The 12,678-nt window shown below is 45.3% G+C and overlaps 1 protein-coding gene across 2 annotated transcripts in view; it reads right to left on the bottom strand.

The window, feature by feature from the left end:
* SH2D4B (SH2 domain containing 4B) overlaps positions 1–12,678 on the bottom strand; it is a 1,373,617-nt gene that overhangs the window by 1,182,572 nt on the left and 178,367 nt on the right. The window contains exon 4 of one of the 2 annotated variants that reach the window (XM_085608523.1): positions 5,952–5,985. The exons of the other annotated variant lie outside the window; for it this stretch is intronic. Coding sequence (XP_085464649.1) covers positions 5,952–5,985 — 34 coding nt within the window. The remainder of the gene's footprint in view (positions 1–5,951; positions 5,986–12,678) is intronic. 2 annotated transcript variants of the gene reach the window in all.

Here is a 12,678-nt window from a genome sequence, read left to right as displayed (position 1 = left end):
CCATGAGTTACAGTACTTCTTGGGGTCTGGACTCTTCAGACCATATGTCTTCTGCCTAATCATGTAACGCTATCTGCTCAGCCCTTCTGGCCCGTAAGCTGCATATTATCTATGTGTATATCTGAACCCAGTGATGTTTATCATGTCTCTCTCATACATTTCTGGTTTAATTTCTCTCCTTTGCTCGTTTCCAGGTGTTTATATCATGTATTTCATTGATTTTTAGATCATGGTCACTGACCCTCGTTTGACCTTTTCATTCTAAATTTACATCTTATCTACTGTCCTTATTTATACTTGTCACACCCTGATTTTCGCACAACCCTTGTTTTTCCTTTTTCATCTTGATTAAATTGACATATTCGTCATCACTCTTAATATTCCTATCTCTTTTCACCTTCCCCGGCTAATGTCACTCCTGTTGTGTCTTTCTCTTTTCTGACCTTCCATCCCTCTTCTACACACTTTCGCTTCAGTTGCACCATCTGACCCATTCCCGTTAACCCGCGTCCTCACTTCCGGTTTTACAACCGGAAACACCATCTGTCGCTCTAGTTGTTTTCTCAACCTGAAGACTATTTCACTTCCGGTCTTACCGATACTCGCCATTCCGCTCCCTGGAATCGCGAGCTGATCCCGTACCCGAGACCGCTCTTCTACCGGTAAGGCCTTGCACCACATTCTCTTTCCCCTTCCCTACAGTAAATAACTCTACCTGTACTGATCGATATTCCCTGTCTCTCCATGGTTACAGATCCTGCTATTTTAGCGTCATCCGTGTGACTCTAGTTCCCGCCGTTTCCTCAGCGGGTCCTTCTCCTCGAGTGACTTCATATAGAGGTCCTTTTGATACATACATTTACTTCCGTACAGGTAGCTGCCACTTCCCTCACTCTCTTTTTCTTCTATTCACAACGTATTCTGTGCTCTTGTCACGTTTCTCTATTGTTTTTCTAACCAGGATGTTTTCTCCCACGAGCATTTTCTTGTTTTGCTTTTAATTGGTGCCCTGTATTTGCCATGTATGTGTTCCGTTTAAACTCGCGTCACTGACTTCATGAAGCACTTATTGTTGCATTATGTGCACCTCTGTTTACTTTTACTTTTATCCTTTATTTCAGTTTCCTGGTTTATGCGTTTGTTGCTTTTTACATGATTATTATCGTTCAGGACCGTCACCTTTCTTTAATGATTCAGCTAGCCTAGTATTTTGGGTCTTTTTCCTATTGTGACCTTCATATCGTTTCTAGATCAACATGTGTTCTCAATTGACTTATTTTTCGTCCTTGACTGTTTTTTTCCATTTAATGTGTTTACTTGAAGTATTTTCTCATGAATTGATCGCCATCTGTTAGTTATCCTTTTTCATGCCTTTCTTTATCCTCTCACTGGCATGACTCACTCGTTTAGCTTATACCATTATTACCCTCGCACTTCTCCTATCATGGATCACTTGATGGTAGTAGACACGATATACGACCTCCGACCTCACCACGTTTATCTTCCACCTTGCCTACACAGGCACTTACTTATTCTTTCCCCTTTTTTTATTTTAATTTTATATGTAACACTCCACGGTGACTACATATTATTATTACTATTTTATTTTATTTTGTTTTGCGTCATAAACACTAACTTATTCATTCGGGCAAGACTCAGTTTTCACTCGGTCAATCTAATGTTCACAACATTTGTCTGCCTCATTTGTTTATATTCTCGTTCATCACGACCTTGCTTGACCATTCGTTTCTTTTGGCACCCCTTTCCCAGCACACCATAGAATCCTCGGTCTCCCTCACCGACACCTTATGTCGAGCCGGTCTTTGTTAGCTTTCAACCTTTTGACTGTTGCAATGGCTCCATTTATTATTATTTATTCATTTTTCTTTATTTTCATTCATTTTTGTTCTTATCCCCTGCTTCCTTCCTCAGCCCTGATGAGTCACAGCCACACGTTGTGACGAAACACGTGTCGGCTGATCTATTTTCCTTTGTATATTGCACTGAAACTTTTCATTAAAAGGAATCTTGCACGCAACACACCTGATGTCGACCGGTGTTTATCCATTATTAAGAATCTGTCCGACTCCTTCTGGCATTTATTGAATACATACAGGACCAGCTAATTATCCATACGTGTGCACAGGATCTCATTTTCAAATTTGCAATCTTCACTGGCTTCCCGTTTCTCGGCGCATTGATTTTAAAGCTTTATGTATTGTTTTTAAAGCCTTACATCATATAGGTCCTTCATTTTTGCAGGATTATTTCACGTGGTATCAACCCACTAGACAGCTTCGATCCTTGGGGGCACGATTGCTGGCTGTGCCGAGAATTCATAAAGCTCACTGGGGTGGACGCAGTTTTTATTTCGGTGCATCTAAACTGTGGAATTCTCTTCCCTTTTATCTTAGGAAAGCCAGTTCTTTGACCGTTTTCAGAAAGCAATTAAAAACCTGGCTCTTTCAGCACTAGAGGTAAGGTTGCAGCGGGTTATTTTTCGTTCAAGCGCCAAGACACCTCCGGGTATATGTGCGCATTTATAAAAAATGTTAACATAACATAACATAAACAATGTCACTGCTATACTCAAGTAATCGTAGCACATAATGTCACGGCCACATTGCCAACTCTCACCGTGATTGAAAAGTAAAAACAGGAAAATTTCTCCGGAGCTCTTTTTTCTGAAATACGCAGTGTCGGCTTGACGTGGTGAAGTAGGTCACAGGTCAGGAATACGAGCAAAATGGCCGCATGCTGCCGAGTCACAACGTGATCACGCAGGCGTTGGAGTGCGGCGTGTGTTTCAGTATGTAGAATGTGTGTGACTGTGACAGAGGTTCAGAAGGTCAGCACGAGAAGAAACGCTTCAGTGGAAGCTCACAGCGTGACATTTAAGCTGATAGGCCTCATGCATGTTTCGCAGCAGCCAGCGCTAGTTCTGAAGCTTGAATTTAAAGATTTTAAAACTCACAGTTTCTGTCCGAGTCCACGAGTTCCATTTCCAAAGAGAAGTCAGACAAAAAGTCCAATATGCAGTCCTCAACATTGGTGGAAAGCGTAGACTTCAGGGTAAAATAGAGTCAGCGAGGATTCGGTGCTGATGATGCCTGTCCCCAATCAGGCAAAAAGCTGCTCGTCGCCAGGGTTAAATAAGCATCTTCCAGACACTGGTTTAATGAAGGAGAGTTATTCAGGATAACAGCGCAGCACCAACTGTACAGCAGGACACCCAGCTCTGGAATGCGTGATTCATGACAAGCCATGCATCACTACATTCCATGACATGGGCAGAGTTCAATCACATCATCATATTACAACAGTCGGTCAGTCAGTCACATGTTGTGGCAAGTTGGTGACTCTTTAAAGCCGGCAGGGCTAGGGCATTCAGTGTCAGGCAGCACCTGGTGGGAGAGTCAGTTCCATATCATGTCATGTCGGGCCGTCTCTAAGGCTCCCATGCCTTGTATGTCAGGGACAGTGAATCAGCTGCCACGCCTGTACATGTCTTGAAAGAGGGCTGTGAAGATCTGGTAGGGCCAGGACAGAGTCAATCACAAGTCACGTCATGTTGGGGACTATTTAAGGCATGCATTTCCAGATATGTCAGTCGCAGGGGAGTGCCTTTTAAAGAAAACCTGGGCTCAGAGAGTGACTCAGCTACCAGACCAGTAACATGTCTAGAAATGGAGGCTGTGGAGATCTGGTAGGGCTGGAAGAGAGTTAGTCACATGTCAGGCCTCTGTAAGTCAATCACATGTCGGGGACAGCGAGTCAGCTGCAAAGCCAGTAAAATGTCAGGAAGAGGGGTGTGAAGATTTAATAGGGCTGGGAGAAAGTCAGTCTGTAATAGGTCAGTATGGCTAGGGTAGATTCATTAACTTGACCTGCCTCCTGTCTGATAACACCTGAAAGGGCTGGGAGACAGTGACATGTTAAGTTGCTGGTCTGGGACTGATCAGTAGGGCTGGGGAAGAATCAAGTAGTTGACCTGCCTCCTGTCTGATCAGATCTCTGAGAGTGAAGGGTGCCAGTGATGTGTACAGTACGGGTGAGATTCAGCATTAATAGAACAATTATATCTGTCTGCTGGACCCGCCGCCTGATTTTAGAGACAATAATATGGCCTTTAGCAGTGCCCCCTACCTCGCCTCACGAAGTGTCATGCCTGTATGCAGGACTCTGCCCCAGCTTTAATGACCGCTCACAGTGTGACGCTCCCTGTACAAGACCGCGTGGAAGGTCACTGTAGAGAGGAAGGCTTTGAGGCGCATTTTCATATTCTTCTGTTGAAGGTTGACAAGTCTACTACAGTAATGGTAAATTATATTTTTTTTATTTCCTTGTTTATTATTGCGCTAGTAGTTGCCTTACGGCAGCCTCATAGCACTATGGAGCTGTGCACAGTGGAGGATGTGCCTGGTTGGATAGGCTGGAAAGTTCCTTTATTGCCTTAAGAGAGGTAAGTGCTGGGATATGAACAGGGTCACTGGTAGAGGGCAAAGGCCACTGTTAAACTACAGGGGCAGGTAGTTTATAAAGGATTTCCAAAGCTGGGGCCCAGGCGTCTAGTTACTCAGCGCTCCTGTTGTGCACAGTGCAGTCACTTCCAGCATGATCGGAGACAGTGTGTTTCTTTCCACGTGCCCCCTACTAGTGCGTGATCATAGACAGCGTGTCTTCCGTGCGTGCCCTGCCAGTGCGTGTAGTTTTCGGATGTCCCCTTTTGTTCCAGCACACTTTGTGCACGGTGCAGTGCACTTCCAGTGTGATCAGTGGCAGAGTGTGTCTTTCTGTGTCTGCCCTGCCAGTGTGTGTAGTTTCTGCATGTGCCCTCTTGTGCCAGCATGCTGTGTGCATGGTGCAGTGCACTTCCTGTGTGATCAGAGGCAGCGTGTGTCTTTCTGTGTCTGCCCTGCCAGAGCTTGTTGTTTCTGCATGTGCCCTCTTGTTCCAGCATGCTGTGTGCACGGTTCAGTGCACTTGTAGTGTTTGCATGTGCCCTCGTGTTCCAGAATGCTGTGTGCACGGTGCAGTGTACTTCCAATGTGATCAGAGGCAGTCTGCGTCTTTCTGTGTCTGCAATGCCACTGCATGTAGTTTCAGCATTTGCCCTCTTGTTCCAGCATGCTGTGTGCACTGTGCAGTGTGCTTGCAGTTACCGCACATGCCCTTTTGTTCCAGCACCCTGTGTGCACGATGCAGTGCACTTGTAGTTTCTACATGTGCCCTCTTGCTCCAGCACACTGTGTGCATGGTGCAGTGCACTTGTACTTCCTGCAGGTGCCGTCTTGTTCCAGCATGCTGTGTGTATGATGCAGTGCGCTTGTAGTTTCTGCATGTGACATCTTGTTCCAGCACGATGTGCGCACAATGCAGTGCACTTCCAGGATGATCGCAGACAGCGTGTGTCTTTCCATGTGTGCCCTGCCAGTGTCTGTAGTGTATGTATGTGGCCTCTTGTTACAGCACCATGTGTGCCCTGTGCCGTGCACTTGTAGTTTCTGCATGCGCCCTCTTGTTCTAGCGGGGTGTGTGCATGGTGCAGTGCACTTCCAGTGTGATCAGAGGCAGTATGTGTCTTTCTGTGTCTGCCTTGCAAATGTGTGTAGTTTCTGCATGTGCCATCTTGTACCAGCACGCTGTGTGCATGGTGCAGTGCACTTCCAGGGTGATCAGAGGCAGTGTGTGTCTTTCTGTGTCTGCCCTGCCAGAGCGTGTAGTTTCTGCATGTGTCCTTTTGTACCAGCACACTGTGTGCACGGTGCAGTGCACTTCCAGTGTGCGTCTTTCTGAATGTGTTCTGTGTTTTGCGTGTGTAGTGTTTGCAGGAATCCTCGTGTTCCAGCATGCAGTGTGCACAGTGCAGAGTAGTTTATGAATCTGCTCCTGGCTGCACCAGTAACAAGTGCAATGCTTTTCACGTTACGCTCACAGACGCTTATAGATACTAGTCTTTGGGTTACTTATGCCCTGGGATAGAGTCTGTTGCTAGTATCTTTGGTTGTGTGTGTGTTTTTGGTTAGTTTTCCATGTGTGTCACTGGAGGTCTCTATCAGTTCGGTCCCTGCCCACTGTGAGAACTGGTAGATGAGTTGCCATCTTTAGATGGGTGTAGGAGGCAAGCAAACACTTGGCCTCTTGTTGGTGTCCCCGGTGCCCCTTCTAACAGAACGTACTGTGGGGTGTCCATATGTGCTTGTCATGGTTGGTTAAGGTAATCCTGTGAGTGTTCTGTTGCTTTATCAAGAGTGGAGTTCTGTCTTCATCTTGCTGTACTCCAACTATGTGGTGTGATTGTTTATTACGGATGGTGCTGTGAGCTGGTATCCCTGATATGGTGACATAAATTCAGATTTCAGGATAGCCTAATTTACATTTTTCAGTCGAGCCTGGGCAGCGCGTGCTCTGCTCTGCGAGGCATGCTGTATTCAGCTATTGGTCTTGAAGCTCCACCCAATCTACCTCCATATTTTTTATTGGCTTGTGTCATTGTATACTGTAATCTGTGGCTTTTCATTTGTCAATAGGCTTAGTAGTCTCTCCTTAGTACCGCCTTGTCTCATTTTGTAACCTCCCATGAGGACACCCCCTGTTACATGCGTTGTTACTCGCAGGCAGGACAAGCTCTCTCCTAACTCATCTTTTTATTTTTAGCACGGGCTCCAAACGCATTTGTAATGCAATAGGTCTTGCATTTGCGAGAGTTTAAGCTATTGACATTGTAAATGACAACGCCTTTTAGATATATATCCGTTTTAAAAACAAAACATAAATAAAAGGCATTGTCATTTACAATGCCAATTGCTCAAACACTTGAAAATGTGAGACCTATTGCATTGCAGAATATACATCTTAAACCCAATTAGTCATCAACTTCCAAAAATCAAAGGTTGTGTGCTTTTCCAGCACCCAAAGAAACCAACCTAAATTCACCTGGACGATAAAGAGTAACACCTTGGACCAGGTGGAAACATAAATACCTGGGGGTACTACTAGACCGGCATTTCAACTGCAAGCAATACCTGGAGCTACGGAAAGTAAAAGCAAAACAGCTGCTATTTGCATTTAAAACCTTGCAGAAAAAACTAAGCAACTGGTCAACAAACCATCTATTAAAGGTTGTTGTAGCAAAATTCTTGCCATCAATTTCAACAGATCAGAACTGTTAAACACTAAGGATTCAACAGTCTTAAACACTGCACAAACTAGCCTCTTCAAGAAACTTTTTTCAATTCCACTACACATTTCTCAAGCCCAGGTAAGACTGGAATTTGGTTTAAAAAATCAGATACCGACAAGACAAGGGGCCCTTTTCAAATACTAATAGAGAATGAGGGCAGCGGAGGAAAACTCTTTAGCTCATTATTGTTGGCTGGAGGTTGAAAAGAAATCCAGGTTGAGCAAGTCAGTATATCCAGTTTTAAAACTATCCCTTTCGGCTTTAAAGTTAGATGATGCTTGGCTCACAATATCGGCCTATCTGGAGTTTAAAGAAATAGCTAACAAAGCCATCAATCGACAATCCCAGTTAACAGACAAAGCATCTTTGGTCTTTAAAACCCATGCGTGGGTGGCGATGCCAACATACAGATCTCTAAAAGCTCAACCATATCTGCTAGAACACTTTTCAAAACAAAAAAAGTGGAATCTGATTTTATTGAGACTGGGGGCCAATCCATCTAAAGACCTTACCCCAAAATGGAAATGGTCCTGGCCCACTAAGGAAGGCAGCCTTTGTGGACATGGAGATGAGTCACTACTCCACCTTTTATGTATCTGTCTGGCACCACTAAATATTCAGAAAACCATTTTACGGCCAACACTGAAGAGCGAACAAATAAGGACTTGCAGAGTTGCCATCATAAAATGCTTAGGAGGCTCAACAGTCCAACTGGCATGAAGGTGATAAGTTTCTGAGCCTAGTGGCAAATGAATTAGAAAAGAGTTGACAGATGAATCAAACTTGTCTTTTCAGAACCACCTTGTTGATTTAAATTAAAGCCCATATGACTACAGCACCAGCACTTTATTTACAAATTATGAAACTATGCTTGTTTGCGTACAGTTTAACTCAAACTCATTAGAAGCCCGCTTTTTCCAGTAGGGCTGGACATCACATGCCCACATGAAATCAATGAAAACTGTTTTAATATTATTTTTAACATATATTTAAATTAGTTTAATTTAATTTTCAAACCAGAACAATTGTTTGAAATTGTTATATATTCTGGTGGATTGTGCAGCCCTTTTATGATTTTAAATTAAATCAAATAAAAGTACTTCCTCTCTTCCATTGTAAATGCTTGGTCTTCAACAGCCATACTTGTAGCGGAAAGAAATGTAAACCTCAAGCATTAGGATGCAATTCAAGTTGACTAAGAATTCTAGTAGTGGGTGAAAGTGTCACACAACCTGTGCCACTTAGCAGTTGAAAGGACAGCAGATTGCCAGCCTCGTAAAAATGTGATGCTGCTGTACATGCAGCCAAGATCATAGAGAGTTTTAACTTCATTCACAGCCAGTGAATTGCCCATGTTCTAACTTCTATTAGGTCATGAAATGGAGAGAATTCAAAATTGACTGCATCATTGACTTACAATAATATTTTCTGTACTAAACACAAATGTTTGCATATTTAGGATTCCTTCTCTTTGAGGAACGTGAAAAATGTTTAATTCATGCTTAGAATTTAGTGTGTGTGACAGAGCGCAGGAGGATAGTGTGTGTGGGTGTGAATGTGTGTGTGAGAGAGTGCTAGAGGAAAGTGTGTGTGTGTAGGTGTGTGTGTGGACTGTGGGGAGATGTGGGTCATTGTTAGACCTGGTACCATTGGCGTGAGTCTCCCTTTCATTTTTTTCTGATTGCCTCCTCTGTTTTTGATATGTTTTGCTGGTTTAGATGCTTTGGGCACTGTGCTACTGCTATTCAGTGCCACAGTGCAAGTGCTCCCTATGTTAAATTGATGTATTGATTAGCGACTCCATGATTGGGTTATTTGATTTACCTGTCAGACCCTAGTACAGTGCACCAGGGGTGCCCAGGGCTTGTAAATCAAATGCTGCTGGTGGGCTTGCAGCACTGGTTGTTTCACCCACAGAAGCAGCTTGTAAAGTGTGTCTCAGGCCTGCCACTGCAGAGCCTATGTGCAGTCTGGTACTGCCATGCTGACTGACCAAGTGCACCCACTTGCCAGTCCCTAAACCTTCCCTTATCTTCATATCAGACACCCCTATGGGCAGGGTGCATTGTAAGTATAAGGTAGGACATGTCCTGGTGTGTGTGGCATGTCCTAATAGTGAAATACAGCCATTTTTGTTTTTCACTATTGCAAGGCTACCTGTTCCCCATAGGCCAGAATGGGCAGTTAGATTATTACATTTTATAATCCTAACCGACTCAGGGAACATGGTAGAAATTCGAGTTTAGTATGTCTGAACTCAGAAGGATACAATATAACTTTTAGTGAAGTTGGTTTTAACATTCTGTGTTTGAAAATACCACTTTTAGAAAGTAGGTATTTTCTTGCTTAACTGTCCAAGCCTGCCTCTGCTAGGTTGTGTATTGTGTGTCTGGTTCTGTGAGTGACAGGGGCTAGGGGATTCCTGGAGAGAGGGTGAGTCATCACAGGACTGAATAGAAAGATCTGCATGTAGACGGGTGGGAGGAGCTGCACCTGGGACCTGAATAGGTCTGTGCCTTCCCTCCACAATGATGGCTCACCCTCCTGTAGTGCGTCTGATGTCACTGCCCTGCACTGTGGAAGGAAAGAAGGAGTGTTGTCAACAAAGTGTTCCAGGACTGACCAGAACTGGTTTGGACTAGGCAAAGGCCTCTCTGCCTTCAGAGAATAAAGAGAAAAGTAGTATAAATATGGGGACCCAGACCCCAGGACTTTAGATCACTTCTGGAACAACAAGACGAGCCACTGCCAAGGAGAAGAACCAAAGGAAGCTGTAGGAGTGGCCTGCCCCCCCCTGCCAATGTGCTGTGTTGCTGAGTTGGCCTACAGTGGTATCTTCAGTGCCAAGGAGAGGAGAAGGAACTTTTGTGTGTACTTCATCATCTTGCAGAATATTTCTCCAAGGGCTTGAACTTGCTGGGAATTCTATCTGCAGAAGCCTGCGTGTCACTGGGAGCTGGAAGCGCGACGCAACAAGAAGAAGTGTGTCACCGCCACAGCTGTAGTCATCGCATCGCCGGAGAAGCATGCCGCCGCAGCATTTCCCAGAAGCATGTCTTTGTCGCAGCTGTCTGCTGTCGCATCACTGGAGAAGCGTGATGCCACTGTGAGGGTCGCTGTCGCATCATCGTAGAAGCGTGTCGCAGGGCCTGTCGCGGCTCCAAAGTACAGAGTCACCACAAGGTTGCCAGGGCGTGCCCGCATCGTCTCAACATCGTCGCATCAAGGGTGCCATCTTATCGCATCGCACCGGATTGTCGCATCAAATCGAGGCGCCATCTTGCCGCATCGCAACCGGGCCGCAGCACGAGAATCTACGCATACCTCCTCTCCGGTAAGGATCAAGACGCATCCCCTACTCTGCTCAAGCATTGAGGTGAGATGTATCATCTCCCCCGAAGCAAGGAACCGACGCATCTCCAATGCTGCGGGCCTTTTGTTTATTTTGCGTTACGCATCCAGGTACTTTTGTGAGAACTGTGTCGCATTTATCATCAACTTGAACTACCACCTTTAAGTCAATTTTGAATATAGTATTGGGGATTTTTGTCGTTTGTGATCTTGTGTTAAGTCTGTATAAAGAATACTTATTTTTATAAAACCTGGGTGGTGTCCATCTGTAGTATTTTCACTGTATTACTGTATGTGTTCACATATACTTAACACACTGCCTCTGAGATAAGCCTGTCTGCTCGTGCCAAGCTACCAAGGGGATGAGTAGGGGTTATCCACTAGTGTAATCCCCTATCCCTGACTTAGAAGCAAGAGTCCCTATTTGGTCAAAGGTACCTACCACTGCCAACTAGAGACCCCCAGTTCTAACATTGGTGGCAGCGGTGGGATTTGAACCTGCATTTGCGACTCATATACAGTGATTGGTGTACACTAGGCCTGGGCGGTAAATTCCGTTCCGTTCGCGGAATTTGCGGAATTTGGGTAATTTCGCGTTCCGCGGAGAACGCGAAATTGGCCAAAAATCTGCGTTCCGCGACTTCGCGAAATTTTTTGCTTGTTCGCGTTCTCAATATGCGCGTTCGCGAGATATTTCACCCCGAGCACGCAAACAGCGATCGCGAACAAGAAAAAAGTATCGCGAACAAGCAGTTCCGCGTGTTCGCGGAATTTCTGCGTGTTCGCGGAGATTTTTTACCGTTTCGCGGAGATTTGCGTAACGCGATTACGCAAGTTCCGCCCACCCCTAGTGTACCCTACCAGTGAGGCAGACCAAACGCGACCACATCTTTTTTTGGTAGAATTTGTTTTCTTTGGACTGTTATTTTTTCCTGAGAAATGTCAATTCTTACTGCCATGAGTAGGCCAGCATCTGTTGCATCTATGGATCTATATTTTGAGGAAGAGAGGTTGGAAACCTACACTTTGAAACAGCTCAAGCATCTCTGCAAGAAAATGAAAGTTGCTACCCCAGGCATTTCTAAATAGGATGACTACCAAAAGGCACTGAGGGCCTGGGTAGAAGCAAGAAATGCCCCTGAGTCAGTGGTGGAGCCAGCTGGGGATGCAGATGGGCAACTGGATTAGCCAGTGTTTCCAGCCAGGGGAGGGGTGCCGTCCCCACCTGGCAGTAGTGTCTCCTCCAAAGACCTGACCCCAGAGAGTTGGAAGAAGTAGGGCACACAAGCTGAAGATGGCTAAGCTTAAGATGGAGGGTCAGAGGGAAATAGAGAATAACAAGTTGTCCTTGGAGAGAGAGAGAATGAAAATGGAGCATGAGAGGATGTTGAGGGAGTTAGAGATCAAAGCAAAGGGCTTAGAGATTGCTCCCTCTGGTGGCAGCACACCAGCTGTGCCTTCAGAAAGCAGATTATATATTCCCAAGGATCTCATCAAAGATTTCCACAAGCATGAGGATATTGGGCAGTGGTTTGCAGCCTATGAGATAGCAATGTTGGCCCACCGGGTCCCTAAGAAGGATTGGGGAGCTGGCTTGTGGGGCCGCTTTGTGAGTGAGGGTAGGGATACTTTGTTAGACCTGCCCAGTGAGAATAGGATGTCTTATGACCACATGAAGGAAGTCCTGATGACAAGGTATGGTTTAACCCCAGAACTCTATAGACAGAGATTCAGGAATTGTAAGAAACTGGAGGGAACCATTTGGGTATAATATGTATATTTATTTTGCAGAGCTATGGATGGTTGGGTGAAGGGTCGCAAAGTGGATACTTTTGAAGCGCTCTATGATTTGTTTTCAAGGGAGCACTTGTCTGCTAACTGAAGAGGCGGACCGCTGGGTCAGTACCAGGTTCCAAAGGGTCATGTGGGAGATTGCGCTAAAGGTGGGCAGGGTCCCCAGCTGAAGAGTGGGGGGGACAAGGGTAAACAGATGGAGTTCCAGAAAGGGCCCCAAAGTAATTCCCAAGGGAAGGGTTCCCAGCCTCCCCATGAGTAGAAGCAAGAGGCCCGACAGGTAAACCTGTTCAGAGGGGCCTCTACAAGTGCTTTACATGTGGTCAAGTGGGCCACTGTTGGTTTAATGC

This window comes from Triturus cristatus, chromosome 1_2 (assembly GCF_964204655.1).
Source record: "Triturus cristatus chromosome 1_2, aTriCri1.1, whole genome shotgun sequence".
Classification (NCBI taxonomy): domain Eukaryota; kingdom Metazoa; phylum Chordata; class Amphibia; order Caudata; family Salamandridae; genus Triturus; species Triturus cristatus.
The sequence above is the reverse complement of the archived record's forward strand: the minus strand, read 5'-3'. Positions and strand labels throughout refer to the sequence as shown.